This window comes from Primulina huaijiensis, chromosome 2 (genome assembly GCF_012295235.1).
Source record: "Primulina huaijiensis isolate GDHJ02 chromosome 2, ASM1229523v2, whole genome shotgun sequence".
NCBI classification, from domain to species: Eukaryota; Viridiplantae; Streptophyta; class Magnoliopsida; order Lamiales; family Gesneriaceae; genus Primulina; species Primulina huaijiensis.
Genome location: NC_133307.1, coordinates 5,543,601 through 5,569,020, shown reverse-complemented (window position 1 = coordinate 5,569,020; position 25,420 = coordinate 5,543,601). Strand labels below are relative to the sequence as shown.

Genomic DNA, 25,420 nt, shown 5'->3' with positions numbered 1-25,420 from the left:
TAGTAGCTGCATGTAAATTCCTTACATGTGGTATTTATAACATTTTATTTTTTTGTTTGCACACCTTCTTGCCTTCGGTAGGGATGATATTTCCACTCGATCCTTTAATTCATGAAATGCATGTTGACTGGGATTTTCAATAATTATTTTTAACTAATTTTCATTTCCTTTTACAAGATTGCCTAAATAATTGACACACTTTCTTAAGCTATGTTAAACAAATACGACACGATTAAATAATTAAATATTTTTAATTAGTTATCAACGTTGAATTACATTCACGATCTATAGAATTTTCTAACTTTCTACCTATTGGACTATGACTATCAACGTGTATTCAATTTCATATGTCTATGTAAATTGTAAATTCACAGATTATATCACTCGTTCCTATTGCAACTTATTCTCTCAAACTCACTCGTAATATAAAAGATTATCAAAGTTAGTTAGACTTCAATAATTCAAATAAAAACAATAATAATGAAGCAAAAGTCGAATATTTAATTAATTCCAACGACGGTTCGAGGTAGGATCCCTTTAAATCCCAACAAAAAGAGTTTAGCTACTAGAATTCATGCTAAAAAATGCAACAAAATAATTAAATACATTTTCTTAAACAAAAAATACTAGTATAGTCTAATAATGGAAGACACGATGCTCGAAAAATCCCGAATTCTTCAAGTTTCCTCGACTCCAGTTCTTTTCTTTGCGTGCAGCCGCTCTCCTTGCTGATAATCCTAAAAAAAGTCTGCTAGGGTTTTTGAAGTAGACAACATCAAGAAAGAATGGAAAAAATCGATGCATAAATTTTCTTTCTTACTCGCGTTGGGGCAGCCTGGGGCAGATGGAATTGGCTGCCCCAGCACGCTTGCCTCGCAAATAGGATTTTACTCGAGTGCTAGGGCGAACAACAACTTCCTCCCTAGCGCAAGGCTCGCGTCATGCTCTTTTTTCTTCTCGAGCATGCTAGGTTAGGCAAAAACCTCCGTCTCAGCACGTATTTCTTGTATTTCTTTTCATGGGCACGCTAGGGCGAGTGAAAACCTTCGCCCTAGCACGCCTGTCTCCCCAGTGCACATGAAGACAAATGGACCAGAAAGCTGTCTCCCCTGTTCACATGAATACAAATGGACCAGAAAGTCGAGACAGGCGCGATGGGGCGGAGGTTTTCACCCGCCCTAGCATGTCCTTCTCGGCTTTTATCCCTGAATCCATCTTTCTTGACCACATGTCTTACAAATCAACCCAAACGCATGAAAAACAATTCATCAACATAACAAAAAAATAAAAACAAATAAATATAAACGAAATCTCACGAAACATCCATGAATATGACTCAAAACGACACAATAAAAACACGCAAAAACGACACATATCAACCGCCTCATACTAACCTTTTGCTCGTCCTGATCAAAAGAGGTTACAAGACACAAGAAACAAGAAGTAGCTCAAAGGTGCGTTCAGTGTTCTGATTTTCCACGAATATCCAACATATCCTTCTTCAATCAACGCACTATGCTAGTTTTCACACATCACACAGAAGCTTATACGCTACAATCTTTCATGGATTTTAAACGTGTGTGCGCAATGTTGGTTCGAGAATCATGCATTTCAACAGTTTAATTTCCAAAGCTGCAAGACACTTTAATCAACTTGTTGATGTAAATTTCCCCCTCTCACATCACTTTTCACTAATTACCGACCCACAAACACAGATGGTTCGAACTTGTCAGGCACATATCAAAACTTGAGTCAGGGTTACCTTAGACAAGATGAAATAGGTAAAAAGAGATGAGTACAATGATATATCAATTTGTACACCTTCATATTTTGGAAGACAGTGTATTGCTGCCTTGGCAGTGCTGCCCAAAACTATTCCGAGGAGCGAAAATATTAATTTTTTTTGTTTTTGAAAATTTTTTTTTCAGTGGCTGCATTTTTATAGAATTTCAAACGCATTTAGAAATAAATTACTCAACACGATTTAAACAACAAAAATCATATGATTGGGAAAGCATGGGTCTAATACCACTATTGGAGAACTGTTTTTTCGCACCTAAGACGCAACAGAAGTTTAAAAATGTTTGCTTGGACGTTCAAAATGTTCTTTGGGCGTAGTATAATTTTAAAAAACATTCATATGTTGTTTAGTTTATTTACATTTGCATTTAATAATGTTGGATATCAAACTAGTTCGAGATTAGCGAAATTGGTCCTTCTTATAAATCTATACGAACTTTCTTCAATCTCATAATCAAGCCCACAATCAGAAAATTTGTTCCTCATGTAAAATGCACTAGAAATCTACAAGAATTTGTGTAGAGCTTAGATCACAAAAATTTCAGAAATTCGACGGCGTCGGAGTGGCGGTGATGCAGCGAAAGGGTGTCCGAAAAATTTCTTCCAAAAAATTGAGATGATCGAAAATTGTGAGAGATAGAAAATTTTGTGTAAGAATTATTTTATTTCATATAACCCTTAATAAAATATTTATAAGTTTTGATTTTCAATCAAATCAGGAATCTTACTTGGATCAGGACACTGTTATTCCATTATTTAAAATCTCTCATGTACGTATTTTCTACTCTTGAAAATAATATGCACAATTAAATCATTAATATATATATATGTGTGTGTGTGTATTTATTATGATTTAAATTAAATAATTTTTATTTAATTACTCAATTAGTTAATATATTCTAGAATGTTTTATGATAATTTTACACTTAGTAGTCATCACTACTAATATTATTATTTATTTAGTAGATTCTAAATTTACTAAATAAATAATTGTGAACTCATTATAAACTCAATCGACGATCAGGTAGCGACGATGTGTCGAGAGTATAAATCTCGTTAATATAATGAAAAATGAAAATTTCGAATGATAAAATATTTCACCGATTCATTTTTCGCAGCTGCCAATTTTGTGAACTCCTTTACTAAAACATGTCCACTCTCCTCACTTAATTAGTTGTTAAGCTAACTTTCACATCTTTCACTACATTGAATCAACTTGTAAACTCTTTTATAAACAATTTTTTTTATCTTCATCAAACTACAGTCATCAAATTCAACTCATTGAACTTGACTATCTCAACGAGAACACAAAATTCAATACTTGTGTGACCCTCAATAGATCAGGGATATATCTAGTCGTAGGTTCATAACTTCATGTGATTTAGAATAACATTCACTATTATTCAGGCTTACCCTAATTAACCACATTCTTTTCATCAACCCTTGATCAAGAACGTCAGAACTCAAACCTATTGGATCATGGTAAGAGCGTCTAATAGCATCGCCCCATGATCCTTAGGTGTCACTGATATTTCTTGCAAGAACCTTAAGTTACGGTTAGCGTAATGTATGGTCTTTTCAGCTCATATGTCTCGATCGAATCTGCAACCATTTGGCAGGCGTGAAAAATATTTTCACTACTTGGAATAGTTCGGGGCAGCGCGCAAACAGGCGAGCACTGCCCGTTTGGGCAATGCTGCCTATGGCAGGGAATACACAGTCTGCCAGTTTTTATTAAAATAATTTGGGGCGGGAAGAGCTGTGCTCAGCCCTACCGTACCCGCATGGTGCTGCCCGAACTGTTCGAGCAGCTAGTAACCGCATTGTCTGAACTGTTCGAGCTGTGCTGAAAGGGGCACGGGCAGGATACCCGAGATGGTATCGAGCAGCCATGCGCCACATGGTCTCTTTTTTAGGACCTCGAGGTAATTTTCTAATTTTTAAAAATTTTAGGTCAAATTGATATTTTATAAAAGTTTAATCAAATTAATCACTGAAAATAAATTTTGATAAAATTATGGATTTGTCTTATAAAATAAATAATTAGAATCAGATTTTAATTATTTATAGTAAAATGTATTTTATAATAAAATTAATTATTAATAAATAAATTGAAGTTAGATAAAAATGTTTATTTAAGTTATTAATTTATTTCTAATTATGACCATTAATGATAAAGTGACAAGATACATAATTTGTTGATAATATTTGATATTATGGATTTAATATAATATTTAATATTATATAGTAAAATGATGATCGAATATCATGACCAATTTTCTAAGTGTATGTTTGGATATTTTACATATTGTGTTTTAAATTATTTGATAATTATTTTTAAGTGTGCCTGGTTTATTATTTATTCTCATCCCTTAAATTTGTATCTCAACGTGTCATGAGAATTTAAAGCAAAAAATTATATTTAATGAGATATCAAGATAATGGTGAGCCCAGGTCCTTGAGAGTTTTGAAGATCTAATATTTGTAAAATATCGGTAGCTTAGGTAATATTGCATTTGCATCCCTGTATTTACCTAAATTTTGGACTTGGATTCATATGTTGCACATATGAATAAATTATCTCTCAATTATCGATTATCTTTTATTATTTATAATGCATTAATATATTATAAATAATTAGTATGTACGTTATTATTAAGATAATAACAAGAGTTACATGAATTCAGAAAACATACAAACAAACATGACACGAGATTTTAAAATTAATGATGTGACAAATTTTAAAAACTAAAATCCTGATTTTGGATAAGATCCAAAATTTATATTAGGCTCATTGAAAGAAAAATTAAGAGAAAGTTTAATATTTCTTTGGCTTTCACCAACGATGGACAATGTGTGACTCATATTATTGGGGAGACATGGACACCATAAAGTTCTGACTTCCACTGACATACTTGATATGAATAACGTAGAACTCCTATGACTTCGCCTCATATTATTGGAGGATATTATCATGACGACCATCAACTAAGATTCAATATTGATGGGTGAGGCTCGACAAGGGAAGAGAAAGAGGGTCATAATATTGGGTCATCATCCAAAGTGAGGAAAAATACGTGAGGGTTGCTCCAAAGGATACATAAAGGGCCCACAAATCCCGATAAGTCAGAACATGTTTGTTTCATGCAAGAAGTCTGGACATAAGAAAATATATGGACCATAAATATTTTGGCAATGATAAGTGAATGTCCAAACGATTTCAATAACAAAAAAAAGAATATAAGATAGTATGAATCATGCACAATTTTGTGAGAGAGGACATGTTTGACTTGTTAGACATACTCTCTTATAATATGTGAGTTCTTTCTTAAAGGAAAGATGATCAAAGTTCTTTTCCTATAGAAAGTGAACATGCACATGATCTATTGAATTTGATCTATACATATGTGTGTGTCCCGCTAAGTATTAGCATAAGATATGGACAATCTTACTTCATTACTTTTATTGATGACTTCTCGAGGTATGAATATGTGTATTTAATGAAATACAAGTCTGAAGCCTATAAACATTCAAAGAATTCAGAGCTGAAGTAGATAAACAATTAGAAAAGAGTATGAAAACACTTCGATCTCATCTAGGTGGTGAATACTTAAGTATTAAATTTCAAGACTACCTTAAAGAAAATAAAATCCTCTCATAGTGAACCCTAACTGCCACACCCCAATTGAATGGTGTGTCAGAATGAGGTAATCGAACATTGATGGACATATATAGTTCGATCTATATTGGAATTCACTGAATTGCTGCAATCCCTTTGGGGATTTGCGCTTGAAACTGCGAAAATGTTATTGAACCAAGTCCATACAAAGGCAGTGAATAAAACTCTATACTAGATATGAATGGGAAAGTCTCCCAAATATTCTTTCTTAAGAATATGAGGATATCTTGCTTATGTGAAGCAGACAATAGAAGACAAATTGGATAGTAGAGTCAATTTGAGCTACTTTGTGAGATATCCAAATAATTTCATTGGATATTATTTCTTTGATTCCCAATGAAACATGAATGTTACATTCCTAAAAAATGAGTTTCTATTAGATAGAAAAAGTGGAATGATATAACTCGAAGAAATACGAGAAGCACCCACTCCTGAAATAGTAGGACTCGCACCCTAACAACCAATTAAAGAAACAGAATCTCTTAGGAGATCCGAAATTGTCTCAAGACCAAATATGAGAATAAACCAGCTTCTTGAAGAAAGTCAAGATAAGTTCATTCCTAGATGCAATCCAAGAAACTTCAATGACACATTTTCTGATGTCGATTCATTTAAATGGCTTGAAGCCATGCAGTCTAAGATGAACTCCATATATTCAAACCAAGTATGGTCCTTAGTAGATTCAACTGAGAGAATTGTTCCTGTAAAAAGCACATGGATTTACAAAAGGAAACTTGTGGCAGATGGAAAGGTAATGACCTTCAAAGCAAGATCAGTAGCAAAATGATATACTCAAAGGCAATGTATTGACTATGAGGAAACATTTTCTCATGTCGCAATATTCAAGTCCATTATGATATTGTTAGCCATAACAACATGGTATGACTATGAAATATGACAAATGGATATTAAGAAAGTGTTCCTTAATGGTAACATTCAGGAAGAGATTTACATGTTTCAACATGAAGGATTCACATAAGCAGGAAGTGATCTTAAGGTATGCAAACTTCATAGATCCATCTATGGATTCTGTAACGGTCATGGGCCATGGCATAGCATGGCATCTCCCCATACCCACGCACCATTACGCATAGGACTTATCCAGCCCAGGTACTGGAGTTTTTACCTTCCCAAGATTAGAACCCAAGACCTCCTGGACTTATATAGATCTTGGTAGCAATCCTGATATCAGTTGAGCTAGGGTATGGGCCGAGGCCCATGCTATGCCATGGCCCATGACCGCTACAGATTCAAACATGCATCAAGGAGCTGGAACCTCATATTTGACAACACTAACAAATAGTTTGATTTTGTTCAAAACCCCGAGGAACTGCGTGTTTCTATGACTTTATGTTGATGACATACAACTCATTGGGAATGATGTAGAGATAGTATAGTCAACTAAAGTATGGTTAGCTAGTAAATTTTTCATGAAGGATACGAGTGAAGTATCATATGTATTATGAATATAGATCTATAGGGATAGACAAAAGAGGATGATGGGGCTCACCCAATCCACTTATATCGATAGCATACTAAGGAGATTCTCTATGAGGGAGTCCAAAGAAGGATATCTCCTAATGTGTCATGGTGTGACTCTATATAAATCAATGTGCCCTAAGATTGACGATGAGATAGAAACCATGAGCCGCGTCCAACTATAATCGCGAACTATTTCACTCAATAAGTAATAACCACTTGAACAGTTCAAGGGATGATTGTTCAATACATCATCAAATGATCACTCATATGTATGAACAAATATCTTCATGCTCTTACCGATAAAATACAATGTTTACATCACAAAATTTAGTTTAAAGTCAATCAATTTTATCCTCATTTTAGGCGGATGAATCAACTATGAACCTGTTTAGAATATACGGTACACTTCCTTATGAGTTTCGTGATCTTACGTTGAGAAGTAGAATTCATGGTACCTATAGCACATTCAAGTACTTTATCTATGTAGTTTGCATAGTTATACAGATAAAGTAAATGCATAATTGAATAAAACCGTAAAATATCATTAAAATAAAGATTGTTTTTACATAAAAGCTACTAAAGCATCAAATAATGGTCATGGCAGGGGTTTCGTCAATGGATCAACAACGTTATATGCAGAGACGACTCTCTCTAATGAAATGTCTCGTCTTCCCACAATCTCTGGATTATGTGGATTTTCCTCAGTATATGTTTGGATCACTGATGAGATCTCGGTTGCTTTGCTTGCACAACGTCACCAATGTTGTGTTGCTAATCAGTAGCCTTTTGTTAATTTAGTTTGGTCCGACTTGTAATAATTCTTCTCTAATCAGTAGCCTTTTGTTAAATCATTGAAACTAAAATTGTTCAATAATGTTTAAAAAATCATATTTTATGTACCATTTCTAAGTCAGTCAGCACAAATAATTTATGAATGAGTGCTTTAATATAATTTTTTTGTACTCAAATATGTATAAAAAATGTTAATATCAATAAAATTGTTCCTTAAAATATTTTCATTGTATCATATATGAAACTATTGATATTCAAATATCATATTAATATCATATTTTTAATGTTTTGTATTCACATTTGTGAGAAGACATGTGAGACCAAGAAGAACATAAACATTTTTTTGTGGATCAAGGAGTGCAACATTTTTTTTCTGACAAGGACTTATCATAAATCCTAGTTTGGACGTGGTTGTAAATGTTTTATTATATGTCTAATATAATCTCATAATTCAATGATATAGAAGCCATTTCTTATGATATTAAGAATACAAATGCATACGCTCTGAATGAGTGTCCAAGTTAGTGAAATATGCGAGCACTTGACCACTTGTCAGAAATTCGATTCCCCCAACTAACATGTTCTTGGCACGAGCTTGTCTCACATACCTGTTCATCGTGGTTTACCTGACTAACTTGTTATGCAATCGATTGTGCAAGTCCGAAAACTTACTCAGTGCACACTAAAAGATAACATTGTCGGTTTCGACCTCATAAAAAATACATATGCACACATGTTCATCAAATGTACACACATTTGTAAACTAGGAAATAATTTTAATATTTATGATAATATTCTAAAACTATTTTTTGATATCTAGAAAGTAATTATATGCATCATGATGCATATTATATTTTTATTATTATGATATTAGAAAGATTTCATGATATCAAACATAAAAAATCTGTAAATTTTATCGTCTTGTTATTCAAACGTCTTAATAAATCTTTTTTAAAAAAATAAGATTTTACACTTTTATATGAAAATTGAAAAAATAAAGAACACAAGGAATATTTTGAATTTCAAGTCCAATGTCGGAAAAATAAAATTAACAATTTTTTTTTTGTGATTTAAAATCTTACAAATATTTTTGAAAAAAAGGGAAATAAGGAGGAAAAATTCCACATTAGAGGGTAAAATCGTAAAAGCGTGGTTTCCAAGTAAAGTGTCTCTCTCTCTACCATGGCCCTCGCCTACTGTGCTGTATTTTGTGTGTATATATAACAGGCGAACCCTTCCAGGGTTACATACATTACACCATTTCTTCGGCAAACTTGACGAACAAAGACACCAAAGGAAACCCTTTTCGTTCTTCCCTACTGTTTTCAGTCTCTCTTGTATCTCCCTATTTTTCCCCATATACTCGAAAGTGTTTTGTACAGTGAAACCCTTTTGATGTGCAAGTCATCCGCCGGTATCGACCCTTTGATGGTAATCCCCCCTTTTTTTTCTGTGTGAGATATGATTGATTAATTATGGGTTTACGGAGTTTTTTTTTATTTGACTTTTTACGGTTTCGATTGATTAGGTTTTTACACTTTTTTTTTGGTTTTACATATGTCTTCGTTTAATTTTGCAGTGAATTGAGCATCAGGGGATTATCGAATGGCGAATATAATATCTAGTTTGCCTTCAAGGCTTCGTCAGCTTCTCTCTAGTGAAGGAACGATCGGTCCTTCCGTTAAACTTGACGCGGAGACTGTATGCTCGTCTTACATTTTATTTTATTGATTGTCTTGTATTTATCTGTTGACCGATGGAGTCGGGGATGGGTCTGCTGATTGTGGTTTATTTGATGTCTGGGAAGGATTTTTTTGGGTGAATAACTGTGCAAGAAAGTCTTTAGTGGTCGAAGCAGTTAGTTTTCCAATTGCTTTATCAGATTTATTAGGTGATGAGGGACGAGGCTTATAGGTCTTGGTTACACTTAGCAGTTTTGGGTGTCTTGCAATCGTGTTACTGAGGTTGAGAGATGGGGAAGGATATACTTGTGCTAGATTGAGAAAATTTATGAATGAAATTTTTTCTCTTTTTTCATGAAAGTGTTGATCTTTGGGTTTATTACATTAATCGGAAAGTATATCTTCCCCTGTCAATGGTAGGCTCCATTTTGCCAGGTTTAAATTTCAAGTTTCAGTTTGTTTTGATTTTCCCAACGAGGGTAAAAAATTGTAATTGCGTCTTTCCCTTTATATAACTTTTAATTTAATGGAATATTAGTACATAAGTCGACTAAAATCAAATTGGAATTGTTAATCAACGTTTTACCAACTGTAGGAGGTGCATACGGTAATGTGGTTCACATATGTAGGAAACTATATATGCATATGTAATGTGAATGTTTTATCAAGGATGGGGAGAAAGGATGTTCTGGAGGAGGGAGAGAATAGTAGGAGATGAGAATATGGTTCGTGGTTCTGCATTCACCTTAATTTCTGAGAATTAATCCTTTGAAAATGTTGGGAGATATTTTTGAAAAAACTGTTATAGAAGAAACAAGTCTAGAAATTCTACGGAACATGAATTCGTAACCGTACAAAACACTGCCTTATTAAGCATAGAATTAATCCAATGATGCTCTCGATTTATATGCTAGTTATACGATCTTTTATTTAATAGAATTATGGGTTTCAATCCATTTAATTATGATGGGACTAACCTCTGAAAGGGAGTTGAATATCTTAATTTGGGTTGATGAAAGAAGAAGCTGAGTCGTAGAACTCTCAAGGACTCTTAAGTTCAAAGATTACTTCTCTAACTCAAATGAATTGTCATATACATCCTTGGAGATTTATGTAAACTGAGTCGAGTTGTATTATAGAACAGATAATAAAGTATTAGGTATTCTGGAAAGTGGATAATGATTCTAAACGGAAATTGTAAGGAAGTGTTTTATCTGTATATTTAACCCCTGTTCAATTTTGATCATATTTCTGTTTCTTTTTCATCACATGGATTTTGGACTTTTGATAATATTGAAGCTGATTGGTTCATTTTCCGAGAAGGGATTATGTATATTTTGTTATATCGACGTTTGTATGTAGAAATTTCTTTTATTGAGCGGTGATTCTTTGAGATTCTCACCTTAAATGCCGAAATGTTGCAACATTTATTTCATTTGTTCCTGTATAATCTTCCTTTTTTATATTTGAAATTATCGTTTGTTTTCTCCTTGAAATTGATGGAAGCTTTTTATATTTCACTAGAGCTATTATTGTAATTTGTACTCTTCATTTAGCAAAACAATTGACTTGCCAAGTGATCATTGTGTATCAGGTGGACCTTGATGTTAGCACCCATACCTTTCATACTCTCCACTTTTTTCTTAAACAGTGACTTTTGACTGTGTTGTTTTGCAGCCTCCGAGAATAAAGATTTTCATCGACAAGGTAATTCAATGTCCATTACAGGATATTGCGATTCCTCTGTCAGGATTTCGCTGGGAGTACGGCAAGGTGTTGGAACTTTGTAGTTTTTATCATTTGTTCTCATCTTCATGCTTGTGTTTGTGTTGATTTCTGACGTTTTTTTTGTCTCAGGGTAATTTTAACCATTGGAGACCACTTTTCTTGCATTTCGACACATATTTGAAGACATATGTAGCAAGTAGAAATGACCTCCTTTTATCTGGTGACATTTTGAATGATGCCAACCCGTTCCCAAAACAAGCAGTGTTACAAATTCTGAGAGTGATGCAAGTGATCCTAGAGCATTGTCATAACAAGAGTTCTTTTAGTGGTTTAGAGGTAAACCTGTAGGGATCAAGGATTACTACATCTTTGCTAGACTACTTACACTTAATGCATGAATTTCAGCATTCCTGTTATATTTAGATGTATTTATATCAACTCTAAATTTGGCATCTGTATAGTCAAGCCTATGTTTCTGAACTCTTTGTTTTCTCTGGTTTCAGCATTTCAAGCTTTTACTTGCTTCAGTAGATCCTGAAATTCTTATAGCAGCTCTGGAGACTCTTTCTGCGCTTGTCAAAATAACTCCATCAAAACTTCATGTCAGTGGAAAGCTGGTTGGATGTGGGTCTGTAAACGGTTGTCTCCTGTCCCTTGCACAGGGTTGGGGTAGCAAGGAAGAAGGCTTGGGATTGTATTCATGTGTCACATTACATGAAAAGACTCAGGAGGATGGATTGTGCCTGTTTCCATCAGAGGTACAGAATGATTGTGATAAAGTGCAGTGTCGAATTGGATCAACTCTCTATTTTGAATTGCACGGCTCTACTTCTTCGAGCACCGTGGAAACCAGTGATGGCACGAGTTCTTCTGGTATGAGTGTGATCAACCTCCCTGATCTTCAACTTCGTAAAGAAGATGACTTGTCGCTGATGAAGTTCTGTATCGAGCAGTATAATGTATCTTCAGAGCTCAGGTTTTCGTTATTGACCAGAATCAGATATGCTCGTGCATTCCATTCTCCCAAAATATGCAGACTGTACAGCAAGATTTGCCTTCTTGCTTTTATTGTGCTTGTCCAGTCAAATGATTCTCATGACGAACTTGTTTCATTTTTTGCCAATGAGCCAGAATACACAAACGAACTAATTAGAATTGTGAGGTCTGAAGAAAATATTTCTGGAACCATAAGAACACTTGCAATGACTGCCTTGGGAGCACAGCTAGCTTCATATTCAGCATCACATGAACGGGCTCGAATACTTAGTGGGTCAAGTATTAGTTTTGCAGGTGCTAATCGCATGATACTCCTCAATGTATTGCAAAGAGCGACTGTGTCGTTAAATAAGTCGAATGATTTTTCATCTGTTGCCTTTGTTGAAGCACTTCTACAATTTTACTTACTGCATGTAATATCGTCTTCAAGTACTGGGAGCGTTGTTAGGGGATCTGGGATGGTGCCAACCTTTTTACCCCTTCTGGAAGATGCAGATCCCACGCATTTGCATCTTGTATCTTTAGCTGTGAAAACACTGCAGAAGCTCATGGACTACAGCAATACAGCTGTAACCCTATTTAGAGATTTGGGTGGAGTAGAGCTTTTGGTTCATAGGTTACAGATCGAAGTACATAGAGTGATTGACTTGGCTGGGACAAAGGATAACACAATGGTCATCGGTGAATGTTCTAAACACAGCAGTGACCAATTGTATACTCAGAAGAGGCTTATCAGAGCATTATTAAAGGCACTTGGTTCTGCTACTTATGCCACTGCAAATTCTGCAAGATTACAGAATTCCAACGATGTTTCTTTGACTCCAACTTTGTCAATGATTTTTAGTAACAAGGAAAATTTCGGAGGTGAAATCTACTCTTCAGCAGTGACTCTTGTGAGTGAAATGATTCATAAAGATCCAACGTGTTTTAATGTTTTATATGACTTGGGTCTTCCTAATGCATTTCTATCATCCATTGTTGCGGGTGTGTTACCTTCCTCAAAAGCCATCACATGTATTCCCAATGGCCTGGGCGCCATTTGCCTTAACGCTAAAGGCCTAGAGGCTGTGAAAGAAACCTCAGCTTTACGCTTTCTATTTCACATATTTACTGACAGAAAGTATGTGATGGCTGTGAATGAAGGCATTGTTCCTTTGGCAAATTCTGTGGAAGAGTTATTTCGGCATGTATCTTTGTTGAGAGGTAGTGGTGTTGACTTAATTATTGAAATAATTAATAAGATCGCGTCTGTTGGGGACACAAAGTGCAGTGGGACATCAGGTAAAACTGATGGAAGTGATGCAATGGAGATGGATTCTACGGAACCCGAGGACAAGGAAAACTTGGGTGCTTGTTCTCTGGTTGGTGCAACCGATTGCTTGGTTGAAGGCATTAGTGACAAGCAGTGTATACAGCTGTCTACCTTTCACGTAATGGTACTAGTTCACAGGACAATGGAAAATTCTGAAACATGTAGGTTGTTTGTGGAGAAATTTGGCATTGAAGCTTTACTTAAACTTGTTTTACGCCCAAGTATTACTCAATCATCAGAAGGCATGTCCATTGCTCTGCATAGCACCATGGTATTTAAATGTTTCACTCAACATCATTCTACTCCTCTGGCTCGTGCTTTCTGTGCTTCTCTTCATGATCATTTGAAAAATACTTTGAGTGGGTTTAGTGTTGTTTCTGGATCATTTCTGCTGGACCCTAGTGCCAATCCAGACAGTGTTGTATTTTCTTCCCTCTCCATTGTTGAATTCCTCTTATTTCTTGCTGCCTCGAAGGATAGTCGATGGGTTACTGCATTGCTGACAGAATTTGGCACTGGAAATAAAGATGTCTTGGAAGATATAGGCTGTGTTCATCGTGAAGTTCTGTGGCAAATTGCAATGCTTGAAGATAATAAAGTTCAGGCAGAGGAGGATTTTACTGGTAGAATTGATGCTTCTCGGCCGCCAGAATTGGGCTTGAATGATACCGATGACCCCAGGTTAAGCTCTTTCAGGCAGCTAATTGATCCCTTACTTAGAAGGCGGACGCCAGGATGGAGCTTTGAATCCCAGTTTTTTGACCTCATAAACTTGTATCGTGATCTCACTCGTTCTGGTCTTCAGCATCGACAGATTGTGGATGCGCCTTCAAATCTACAAGTTGAAGATCGTCGGGGACCACATCAGCCTGGTTCTTCCGGGGGGGATGAAGTCAGTGCTAAAAAGGATGATGACAATCAGAGGTCGTACTATCTTTCCTGCCGTGATATGATAAGGTCATTGTCCATTCACATTACCCATTTGTTTCAAGAGTTGGGAAAGGCGATGCTGCTTCCATCTCGACGACGAGATGATGTGCTAAATGTGTCTCCTCCTTCAAAATCAGTAGCTTCCACTTTTGCTTCTATAGCTTTGGATCACATGAATTTTGTGGGTCATATTAACTCCTCAGGATCAGATGCTTCTGTTTCAACTAAATGTCGCTACTTCGGCAAGGTTATTGATTTCATAGATGACATTCTTTTGGACAAACCCGACTCTTGTAATCCTGTTATATTGAATTGCTTATATGGACGTGGAGTTATTCAATCAGTCTTGACAACATTTGAGGCTACCAGTCAATTGCCTTTTGCCATCAATAGAGCTCCCGCCTCTCCTATGGAGACTGATGATGGGAGGCAAAATGAAATAGAAGATGATCACTTATGGGTCTATGGACCCTCAGCTAGCTACGTTAAACTTATGGACCACTTGGTGACTTCTTCTTTTATTTTATCTTCATTCACAAAGCATTTACTGACACAGCCTCTTGTGAGTGGGGATATTCCATTTCCCCGGGATGCAGAAACATTTGTCAAAACTATGCAGTCCATGGTACTGAAAACTGTACTTCCTGTCTGGACCCACCCACAGTTCCCTGAATGCAGTTATGAGTTCATTTCAAGGGTAGTTAACATTTTTAGGCACATTTTCTCTGGTGTGGAAATGAGAAGTGCCAGTAATACTATGGGCCGTGTTGCTGGTCCTCCCCCAAATGAAACGACTATCTCAATGATAGCAGATATGGGGTTTTCTAGATCTCGAGCAGAAGAGGCTCTGAGGCAGGTTGGTTCAAATAGTGTGGAGCTTGCGATGGAATGGTTGTTCTCACATCCCGAGGAAACCCAAGAAGATGATGAGCTTGCTCGAGCGCTTGCGATGTCCCTTGGAAACTCTGGGACAGACATGAAAGATGATGCCACAAATGAAAGCATTCAAACTATTGAAGAGGAAATTGTGCAACTTCCTCCGACTGATGAGCTATTGTCAACATGCAGGAAACTTCTTCAAGTGAAAGGCTCTTTAGCTTTTCCTGTTCGGGATCTGCTTGTGATGATTTGCGCACGAAATGAAGGCAAGGATCGACCTGGAGTCATTTCATTTATCATTGAACAAGTCAAACTTTGTGGTGACATAATTGACTGTGGGAACCAAAACATGCTTTCTGCTTTTTTTCATGTTCTTGCTTTAATTCTTAATGAAGATACTACAGCACGAGAATTAGCATCAAAGAGTGGTTTTGTTAAAGTTACTTTGCAACTTCTTTTACTCTGGAGTTCTGATTTGCACGACCAAGAAAAAGCTCAAGTTCCAAAATGGGTGACTTCTGCTTTTGTTGCCATTGATCGTCTTGCTCAAGTTGATGCAAAGTTAAATGCTGATATAGTGGATCTCCTGAAGAAGAATGATGTGATTGATCAAACATCTATTACCATTGACGAGGACAAGCAGCAAAAAATGGCTTCCAGGACAATGTCAAAGTATTTGGATATACAGGAGGCAAAAAGACTTGTTGAAATGGCTTGTGTTTGCATAAGAAAGCAACTACCCTCTGAAACAATGCATGCTATTTTGCAACTATGTTCTACGCTCACTAGAACTCATTCCGTTGCAGTTAGTTTTCTGGATGCTGGAGGTTTGCATTTGCTTCTTTCCTTGCCAGCAAGTAGATTGTTTGTTGGTTTTGATGGTCTCATGGCTGTTATAGTACGTCATATACTTGAAGATTCTCAAACCCTCCAGCAAGCTATGGAGTCTGAGATACGACATAGTGTTGCAACTCTTTCTAACAGGCAGTCCAGTGGAAGGCTTACTGTCCGTAATTTTCTATCGAACTTAAGTTCAGTGGTTCAAAGGGATCCTGTAATTTTTATGCAAGCCGCCAAATCTGTGTGCCAAGTAGAGATGATGGGTGATAGGCCATATATTACCTTGATAAAAGATCGTGACAAAGATAAAGGCAAAGACAAAGACAAAGAAAAGGAGAGAGAGAAAACAGAGGAAAAGGAGAAACAAGTTAATGATGGTAAGGGAGGTGCTGGTAACAGATTTTCAGTGGCTCCTGGTGGACATGGGAAGCATCTTGATGCAAATTCTAAAAACTCCAAGATTCACAGGAAATCTCCTCAGAGTTTTGTAAATGTGATTGATCTTCTACTCGATTCAGTTATTGCTTTCATACCTCCTCCTTTAGAAGATGAGTCCATTACTAAGACTGGCTCATCATCAACTGATATGGAAATTGATGCATCATATGAAAGCAAGGGTAAAGGAAAAACTGTTGCCTCTGGTTTTATGGAGAATGAATCCAGCAGTCAACAATCTGCGTTGTCCATGGCGAAAATTGTACTTATATTGAAGCTCCTGACTGAAATACTTTTAATGTATGCTTCATCTATACATATATTGGTTCGAAAAGATGCTGAACTTTGTAGTTTCAAGGGAATTTCTCAAAGAGGTGCTGCTGTCTGCTTTACTGGTGGTATTTTTTACCATGTTCTCCACAAATTTCTTCCATATTCTAAGAATCTGAGAAAAGAGAGGAAAACGGAGGTGGACTGGCGGCATAAACTGGCAAGCAAAGCCAACCAGTTTCTGGTGGCCTCCTGTGTTCGCTCAACTGAGGCCAGGAAAAGAATCTTCATTGAGATTCACAATGTCTTCAATGATTTTTTGGATTCTGGTAATGGTTTTAGAGAACCAAGAGTGGACAATCAGGTTCTCATTGACCTGCTCAATGATGTTCTTGCTGCTCGTACACCGACAGGCTCATACATCTCTGCTGAAGCTTCTGTTACTTTCATAGAGGTTGGTCTTGTTCAGTCTCTCACTCGAACTCTTCGTGTTTTAGACCTTGATCATGCTGATTCTCCTAAGATCGTGACGGGAATAGTGAAAGTTTTGGAGTCAGTGACAAAGGAACATGTTCATGCATTTGATTCTAACAGTGGGAGGGCAGAGCATTTAAAAACAGGTGACCACGGTCAGCCCATGGAAGATAATGGCGGTAGCACATCACAGCCAACAGATACTGCAGCCCGTGCTAATGAAAATTTAGTGCCAAATGACCGGAATGATGCCTTTATAACTGTTCAGAATTATGTTGGTTCTGAGACTGTCACTGATGATATGGAACATGACCAGGATATTGATGGGGGCTTCGTTGCTGCTGAAGATGAGTACATGCAGGAAAATAATGAGGATGCAAGGAATCTTGAAAATGGACTTGATACTCTAGGAATAAGATTTGAAATTAGGTCTGGTGTACAAGGGAATCTTGATGGAGACGATGAAGAAGAAGATGATCACGATATGTCAGGTGATGAAGGGGATGAAGTTGATGAAGATGCTGATGGTGAGGGGCAAAATGATCTTGAAGAAGATGATGCACATCACTTATCACATCCTGATACAGATCAAGATGACAACGAAATCGATGAAGATGATTTTGATGAAGAGGTGATGGATGAAGACGAAGATGAAGAGGATGATGAGGACGGTGTCATCGTATGACTTGGTGAGGGAATGAATGGTGTGAATGTGTTTGATCATATTGAGGTATTTGGTCAAGATAGCATCTCTAATGAAGCTTTCCGCGTCATGCCTGTTGAACTTTTTGGCTCTAGACGCCAGGGGCGTACTACATCCATTTATAATCTTTTGGGGAGGAGTGGTGACAGTATTGCCCCTTTGCAGCATCCACTTCTAGTGGAACCATCTTCCACGCGTGCAGGTCTTCCTAGAATATCAGGTGCATACTTTTTGACAATCCCTTCTTCATGCAGTGGATCTGTTCTAATTTTTATTTCAATCTGACCTTGTAAAGGTGGAGTCCAGTCTTTTCAGTAGCAAAAATGTATACGTCTGAATTTTTTATCATGTGATTTTCTGTTTGCCTTATATTTCAGAGAATGACCGCGATGCTCATTCTGCTAGAAACTCGGAGGGTTCCTCACCGCGTTTGGATTCATTTTTCCGTTCACTCCGAAATGGACGCCAAGGACATCGATTAAACTTGTGGGCCAATGAAGGCCAGCTAAGTAGTGGGGCAGATGCATCATTGATTCCCCAAGGTCTTGAAGATTTACTTATTTCCGGCTTGAAGCGGCCATCATCTGAGAAATCGTCCAACAAAACTACATTGCCTGAATCCCAGAATAAAAGTGAAGTTAGCCAGTCTCCTGAATTTGCCGAGGTGGGTGCTGAAAACTTGGTTGAAAATCGTGATACTGTTGACGGGAGTTCTGCACCTCCACCTTCGTCAGCAACATTGGACACCTCTAGAAATTCTACTGCTATTGCTATCGAGGCTACTCGGGAAACAGAAACTTTGAACAGACCTCCTGAGGTTCAGTATGATCACACTGATGTAGTTCGTGATGTTGAAGCTGTGAGTCAAGAAAGCAGCGAAAGTGGAGCAACTTTAGGGGAAAGCTTACGGAGTCTGGATGTTGAAATTGGAAGCGCTGATGGCCATGATGATGGTGGAGATAGACAAGGTGGTTCTGATAGTCGAACAAGGAGAACAAATGTATCATTTGGTAATAATACATCTCTAGGTGGCAGAGATGCACCCCTTCTCAGTGTTACTGAGGTTTCAGAAGATGTTATCCAAGAAGCAGATCAAGATGGACAACCTGAGGAAGAACAACATAATCAGGATGCTGATTCGGGACCAATTGATCCTGCATTTCTTGATGCACTTCCAGAGGAGTTGCGAGCTGAGGTTCTTTCTGCTCAACAGGGTCAAGCTCTACAGCCTCAAAATCCAGAGCCGCAAAATAATGAAGATATCGACCCAGAATTTCTTGCAGCCCTTCCCCCTGACATACGTGAAGAAGTTCTGGCACAACAAAGGGCACAAAGGCTGCAACAGGCCCAAGAATTGGAAGGTCAACCTGTTGAAATGGACACTGTCTCAATAATTGCGACTTTTCCATCAGACATTAGAGAAGAGGTATCTCATAAGCCGTTTGCTTATCTCTCTCTCTTATATTTTTCTTGTTAAATAATTTTTTATTCCTGTCATGTTGGATTGTTTTTCTTCTCTTCTCGTAGGTTCTTCTAACATCATCTGATGCTATTCTTTCAAATTTGACACCGGCTCTTGTTGCTGAAGCCAACATGTTACGCGAAAGGTTTGCGCGTAGATATAATCAAACTCTGTTTGGTGTTTATCCTAGAAACCGCAGGGGTGAATCTTCTAGGCCAGGGGAGAGCTTGGACAGGGTTGGTGGAATTCTTTCTCGTCGATCATTGGGTATTAAACCAGTTGAGGCAGATGGTGCTCCATTAATTGATAGTGAGGGTTTGAAAGCGTTAATTCGATTGCTCCGTGTAGTTCAGGTATTCTTGCGGTGTTCTTACTTAGGATCATCTCTATGATATGTATGTATTAACTGATCTACGTTTTGCAGCCACTATATAAAAGTGAACTGAGACTTCTCTTGAACCTCTGTGCTCATGCTGAAACCAGAATTGATTTGGTGAAAATTTTGATGGAATTGTTGATGTTGGATAAAAGGAATTCTTCCTCTACTCTGAATGTTATGGAACCCCCTTATAGGCTGTATGCTTGCCCCAGTCATGTGATGTATTCGCGTCCTCAATGTGCTGATGGTAAACGCTTTTCTATTTTTATCAAATGTGTGCAATTGAATTTTGTGAACTTCTCATTTGAAGCAAAGTCGATTAAATTGGAGCTGAAGGTCATTGTCGTATAAAATAATTATAAGATACTTAGTTGAAGTTGGCACATTCATTTGCATGTGCATCAAGGTACTAATTTATGGGTCTATAATTTTTTTGGTTCTAGCAGCGTTAAAAAATTATGTTTGATTCCATAAAGACCTTTTGTAAATGAAACTAGTGTAATTATCAGATGGTCTGCACTACAGCTTTAGCCTATCTTGCTGCCTATCAGAACCTATCCATAATTGATATTCTTGGTGTATATTGATTATTGCAGACTGCAGTAATTGGTCTGAGATCGTAGACTGTGCCAAGCATCTTATGGAGGTTTAAAATAAAAAGAATTCTTTTAACTGTCTCTAGTCCTAATTGTTTTAATTAATTTTGGAGTTTGTCATTTCTCTCTTTTTAAGTCAATGTTAGTTAGCAAAGTTCATATGACTTTTAGTACCTGCAATCCACCAATATTGGTACTTAGTCATGCCAATTATATCAGTGAACCTCCAAAATAGCTCTTCAAACATTAACCTATCTTCATGCAACTCGTCAAAACATTGATTTGATTGGGTCAATCACGACTGCTTCGACAGGTGTTCCACCTTTGGTGTCTCGGCGAGTTCTTGAGACTCTTACCTACATGGCTCGTAATCATCCTTCTGTTGCAAAGTTATTGCTTGAATTCCGATTACCACAAGTGTCCACGAAAGAGTTACCGAGCTCTGATGACAGACGAGGCAAATCTGTTGCAATTGTTGATGAGGAAATGTTAGGAAAGAATCAATATCTCGAAGGACAGGCACCCGTTACATTGCTTTTAAGTCTTTTGAATCAATCACTTTATTTAAGAAGTATAATCCATTTGGAACAGGTATGCGTTGTGAACTACTCTTGACTGTGGCAACTGCTGGCTGATTGATTCTTATACTTATGTCTTTATGCTTTGATACCTTGCAGCTGCTAAATTTATTGGACGTTGTTATTGATAATGGTGAGAGGAAATCAAATTCATCTGAGGATCCATCCGTGTCTGCATCTGAACAGCCATCTGATGTCCAGACTTCTACAACAGATGCTGATATGAATGTCTCTGCTTCTACCTCAGGAGAGGTTCATGTTTCCATGAAGGAATCTACATCTGTTGCTGATAGAGAACAAAATGCTTCAAGTGTTCTGAATACTTTACCTGAACCAGAACTTCAACTTCTATGCTCATTACTTGCACGTGAAGGGTATGCTGAAACCAATACCTACACTTTTGTTTGTTTTTTTAATAGCTGCTCTGAGTTGTCTCTTGATATAAGTTGTCAATAAACTTCTAGATGACTGGTGGTACTCAGGTCTGTGTTTGAAAGTTTGGTTATGTGGGGTATTAGCTTATGTTTCTTAACTTTATTCAGATAGATGCTCACACTTCAACAAATCTGTCACCTCTACGTAAGTTGTCCTTCAAATTTGATGAAAAGGTAATTGAAATTTTCGGGAGAGATCAATTGCTTTGGAAATGAACATATAGCCGGATGAACATGAATATGTAGGATTGTCTGCAGTTGAGGTTTCATGGATCCCTTTTAGTTAGTTCTTTATCTGAAGTAAATTTTACCGATCACGCCACAATGATGAAATTTATAGGTTTCTTCTCTAGCTTGTCTCTCCAAGCTGTATTATTACTTTTTTGATGGTGTGATTTTGGTATTGTTTTAATACTAGTTCATGCAATTGGTAATTTCTTTGCCCTTTTCTTCAGTCTGTCAGATAATGCATATACTCTCGTGGCAGAGGTGCTGAGAAAATTGGTAGCAATTGCCCCCATTCATTGTCATCTCTTCATAAATGAGCTTGCTGCTTCAGTTCAGAGCCTTACCAAGTCTGCAGCTGAAGAGTTGCTGACATTTGGGGATTTTGATAAACCACTGCTTAGTACTAATACTTCTCATGGGGCTCCAGTTCTCAGGGTTTTGCAAGCATTAAGCTCTCTGGTTGTTGTACTTGTGAATAAGGATAAGAAACATCAGATTCCATCTGACAAGGAGCACGCTGCTGCTCTTTCTCTTGTACGTGATATTAATGTGGCGCTTGAGCCCTTGTGGAAGAAGCTGAGCAACTGCATAAGCAAAATAGAGAGCTATTCAGACATGGTACCTGATCCGTCACCTTCATCTGCTAAACCATCCAGTTCGGTGCCGTCACTTCCTGCTGGTTCCCAGAATGTTTTGCCATATATAGAATCTTTCTTTGTTATGTGTGAGAAATTGTATCCTGGTCAGACAGCCGCAGGCACTGATATTGGTCCTGAAGTTGAAGAGGCTATCACATCAGCCAGTCAACAGAAGACTTCAGGACCTGCTGTGAGATTCGATGAAAAGCATGTTGCATTTGTAAGATTCTCAGAGAAGCACAGAAAGCTTCTCAATGCCTTTATTCGACAAAATCCAGGAGTGCTTGAAAAGTCTTTTTCACTGATGCTGAAGGTTCCTCGTTTCATTGATTTTGATAACAAACGATCTCACTTTAGATCAAAGATCAAGCATCAGCATGATCATCATCACAGTCCTCTGAGGATATCCGTAAGAAGAGCTTACATCCTTGAAGATTCGTATAATCAGCTGCGCATGAGGTCAGCACAAGATTTGAAAGGGAGGTTGACTGTTCATTTCCAAGGGGAAGAAGGAATCGATGCTGGTGGTCTTACCAGGGAATGGTATCAGTTACTTTCAAGGGTAATCTTTGACAAGGGAGCACTGCTATTTACAACGGTTGGAAATGAATCAACATTTCAGCCTAATCCTAACTCTGTTTACCAAACAGAGCATCTTTCGTATTTCAAATTTGTTGGCCGAGTCGTGAGTATCATTTATTAATTATTTTGTTGCCGAGAGCTGAGTTGTAGTCATACCTAAGGTATTGTCATGTTTTACAGGTGGGGAAGGCACTATTTGATGGACAGCTGCTAGATGTTCACTTCACCCGGTCCTTTTACAAGCATATTCTTGGGGTTAAAGTGACTTACCACGATATTGAGGCTATCGATCCTGATTATTTCAAGAATTTAAAATGGATGCTGGAGGTTTGTCATGTTTAGAGACTCCTTTTGTTCTTGCAGTACTGTGCAAAACCTATGAAATTTAACTCACTATTTTGCAGAATGATATAAGCGAGGTTTTGGACCTAACATTCAGCATAGATGCAGATGAAGAAAAGTTAATTCTTTATGAACGTGCTGAAGTATGTGGTTTTAGATTACATAAAGCAATATATTTATTTATTTTTTTGGTCAAATTATACAAGCAGGACTTGTCTTTTGCAGGTGACTGACTATGAACTTAAACCTGATGGGCGAAATACCAGAGTAACTGAGGAAAACAAGCACCAATATGTTGATTTGGTTGCTGAGCATCGGTTGACAACTGCAATTCGTCCTCAAATAAATGCTTTTATGGAGGGTTTCAACGAGTTAATATCTCGTGATTTGATATCGATTTTCAATGACAAGGAATTGGAACTCCTGATAAGTGGTCTGCCTGATATTGATTGTGAGTGTTGAACTCTGTCTTTATTATTACCCTTTTTGGAGAGTTCTTATATGGGCCGATGATTTTGGTCCTGTATCATTTCCTATTTTGATTGTTGAAGTTAATAATACTACTCCCAATTCCAACTAAAAAATGCTGTATTTCAGTGGATGATTTGAGGGCGAATACAGAATATACTGGTTACACTGCTGCTTCCCCTGCAATTCAATGGTTCTGGGAAGTTGTTCAAGGATTCAGCAAGGAGGACAAGGCTCGCCTCCTGCAATTTGTTACCGGAACCTCAAAGGTGTCGTCATTTTCCTCCTCATTTTACCGTCAATGCATGTGAAACAAGTTTCTTTTGAACTGTTCCTCAGATCTGAATCACATTGAATCTTGAATTGATGAGATTTGATGGCCGTTTTTTTATAATTATTTTTAAAATCTGAATATGGATAGATGATGCAGTTTTCCTAGCTTGTGTTTACCTAAAGAAGCCATTATCCGAGTTTCCTGCACATCTGCAACTATTGTGCCTGCTGGATAAGTCTTTGTTTGGTTACAGATATTTATCTCTATCTGGGAAGTGGCTTAAAGTTGTTTTTATTTTGGCCTCACCTCTCAGGTGCCTTTAGAAGGATTTAGTGCGTTGCAAGGAATTTCAGGATCTCAGAAATTTCAAATTCACAAGGCTTACGGCACTCCAGATCACTTGCCTTCTGCTCACACATGGTAACTTTCTTGATCAATTTTTTCATATTTTGTTGTGATCCTTAAACCGAATGGTTAATTCCTATCTCTTAATTGTTTTGTTATTTTTGTTGTGATAATCTAAGTTTTAACATGTTGCCACTTATTATGGAACCGATTATAAAGTTTTTGAATTTGATCATGCAGTTTCAATCAGCTTGATCTACCAGAATATCCATCGAAACGGCGTCTGGAGGACAGACTGCTTCTTGCTATCCATGAAGCCAATGAAGGGTTCGGATTTGGTTGAGTCTCTCACCTGACCATCTTTGAATGAAGCTTTGTATAGATAGCGTCATCATGTTAAAAGAAAGATAATTTACAATAGAAATTCTTGATGCATCGTTTCATTTCTAGGTAGATTAAATGTGATTACATTGTATAGTGCATATTTTCTTCATGCTCATATTATTTTGGAAGTGGTTTTCTTCAAGACTTGCCGGCATCCAAGTTTTGTTTTCGGAATCGAAATTTCTTCATTACATGCGTTCTAATGTATTTGTTCCGAGGAATAGCTTTATTGGCATATGGTATTATTTTGATGCTTAAAAATCCCTGATCAATATTTTCTACTTTGAAAGATGGATCTAAAGCAATAACATGGACCAAAGCTTGTAGGAATTTGATCAAATGAAACCAAAAGAAGATTCTGTTTCGAGAAAATATATTTTTAAAAATAATTTACGACATTGATCTCAGCTTGTCTATCCAAATATTGCAGAAAATAATGTTTTGAAGTAGAACAAGCTCTTGTTTTCTGTTATATTTTATTCTTTAATGTTTTGTTTCTTGTTTTTCTTTTTTGGTCATAGTTCGTGTTGTGCAAATTTAAATCTCTCAATCAATCGATTCCCTGAGAACGCAACATTTCTTCAACAAGTTTATGACATCGTAGGATAACTCATTGTTGAAAAGCTCTTCTGATCACCAAGGTTGTATCAAGTTTTAATGTTTAAGGAAATATTTACCTTCTCAAAAAGAAGAAGAATAAGATGTACA

At 37.1% G+C, this 25,420-nt stretch overlaps 1 protein-coding gene across 1 annotated transcript; it reads left to right on the top strand.

Annotated features, from left to right (window-relative positions):
• The first annotated feature begins 8,981 nt into the window (after positions 1-8,981).
• Positions 8,982-24,925, top strand: LOC140965733 (E3 ubiquitin-protein ligase UPL2-like). The gene is given in 17 exon segments (XM_073425885.1): positions 8,982-9,184; positions 9,333-9,454; positions 11,113-11,208; positions 11,293-11,499; positions 11,667-18,222; positions 18,380-19,428; positions 19,530-19,817; positions 19,889-20,090; positions 20,753-21,030; positions 21,117-21,391; positions 21,907-23,002; positions 23,080-23,226; positions 23,304-23,384; positions 23,467-23,692; positions 23,839-23,978; positions 24,297-24,403; positions 24,569-24,925. Coding segments are annotated over 16 exon segments (10,947 nt in total). The 5' UTR covers positions 8,982-9,184; positions 9,333-9,358; the 3' UTR covers positions 24,672-24,925.
• The last annotated feature ends 495 nt before the right edge of the window (positions 24,926-25,420 follow it).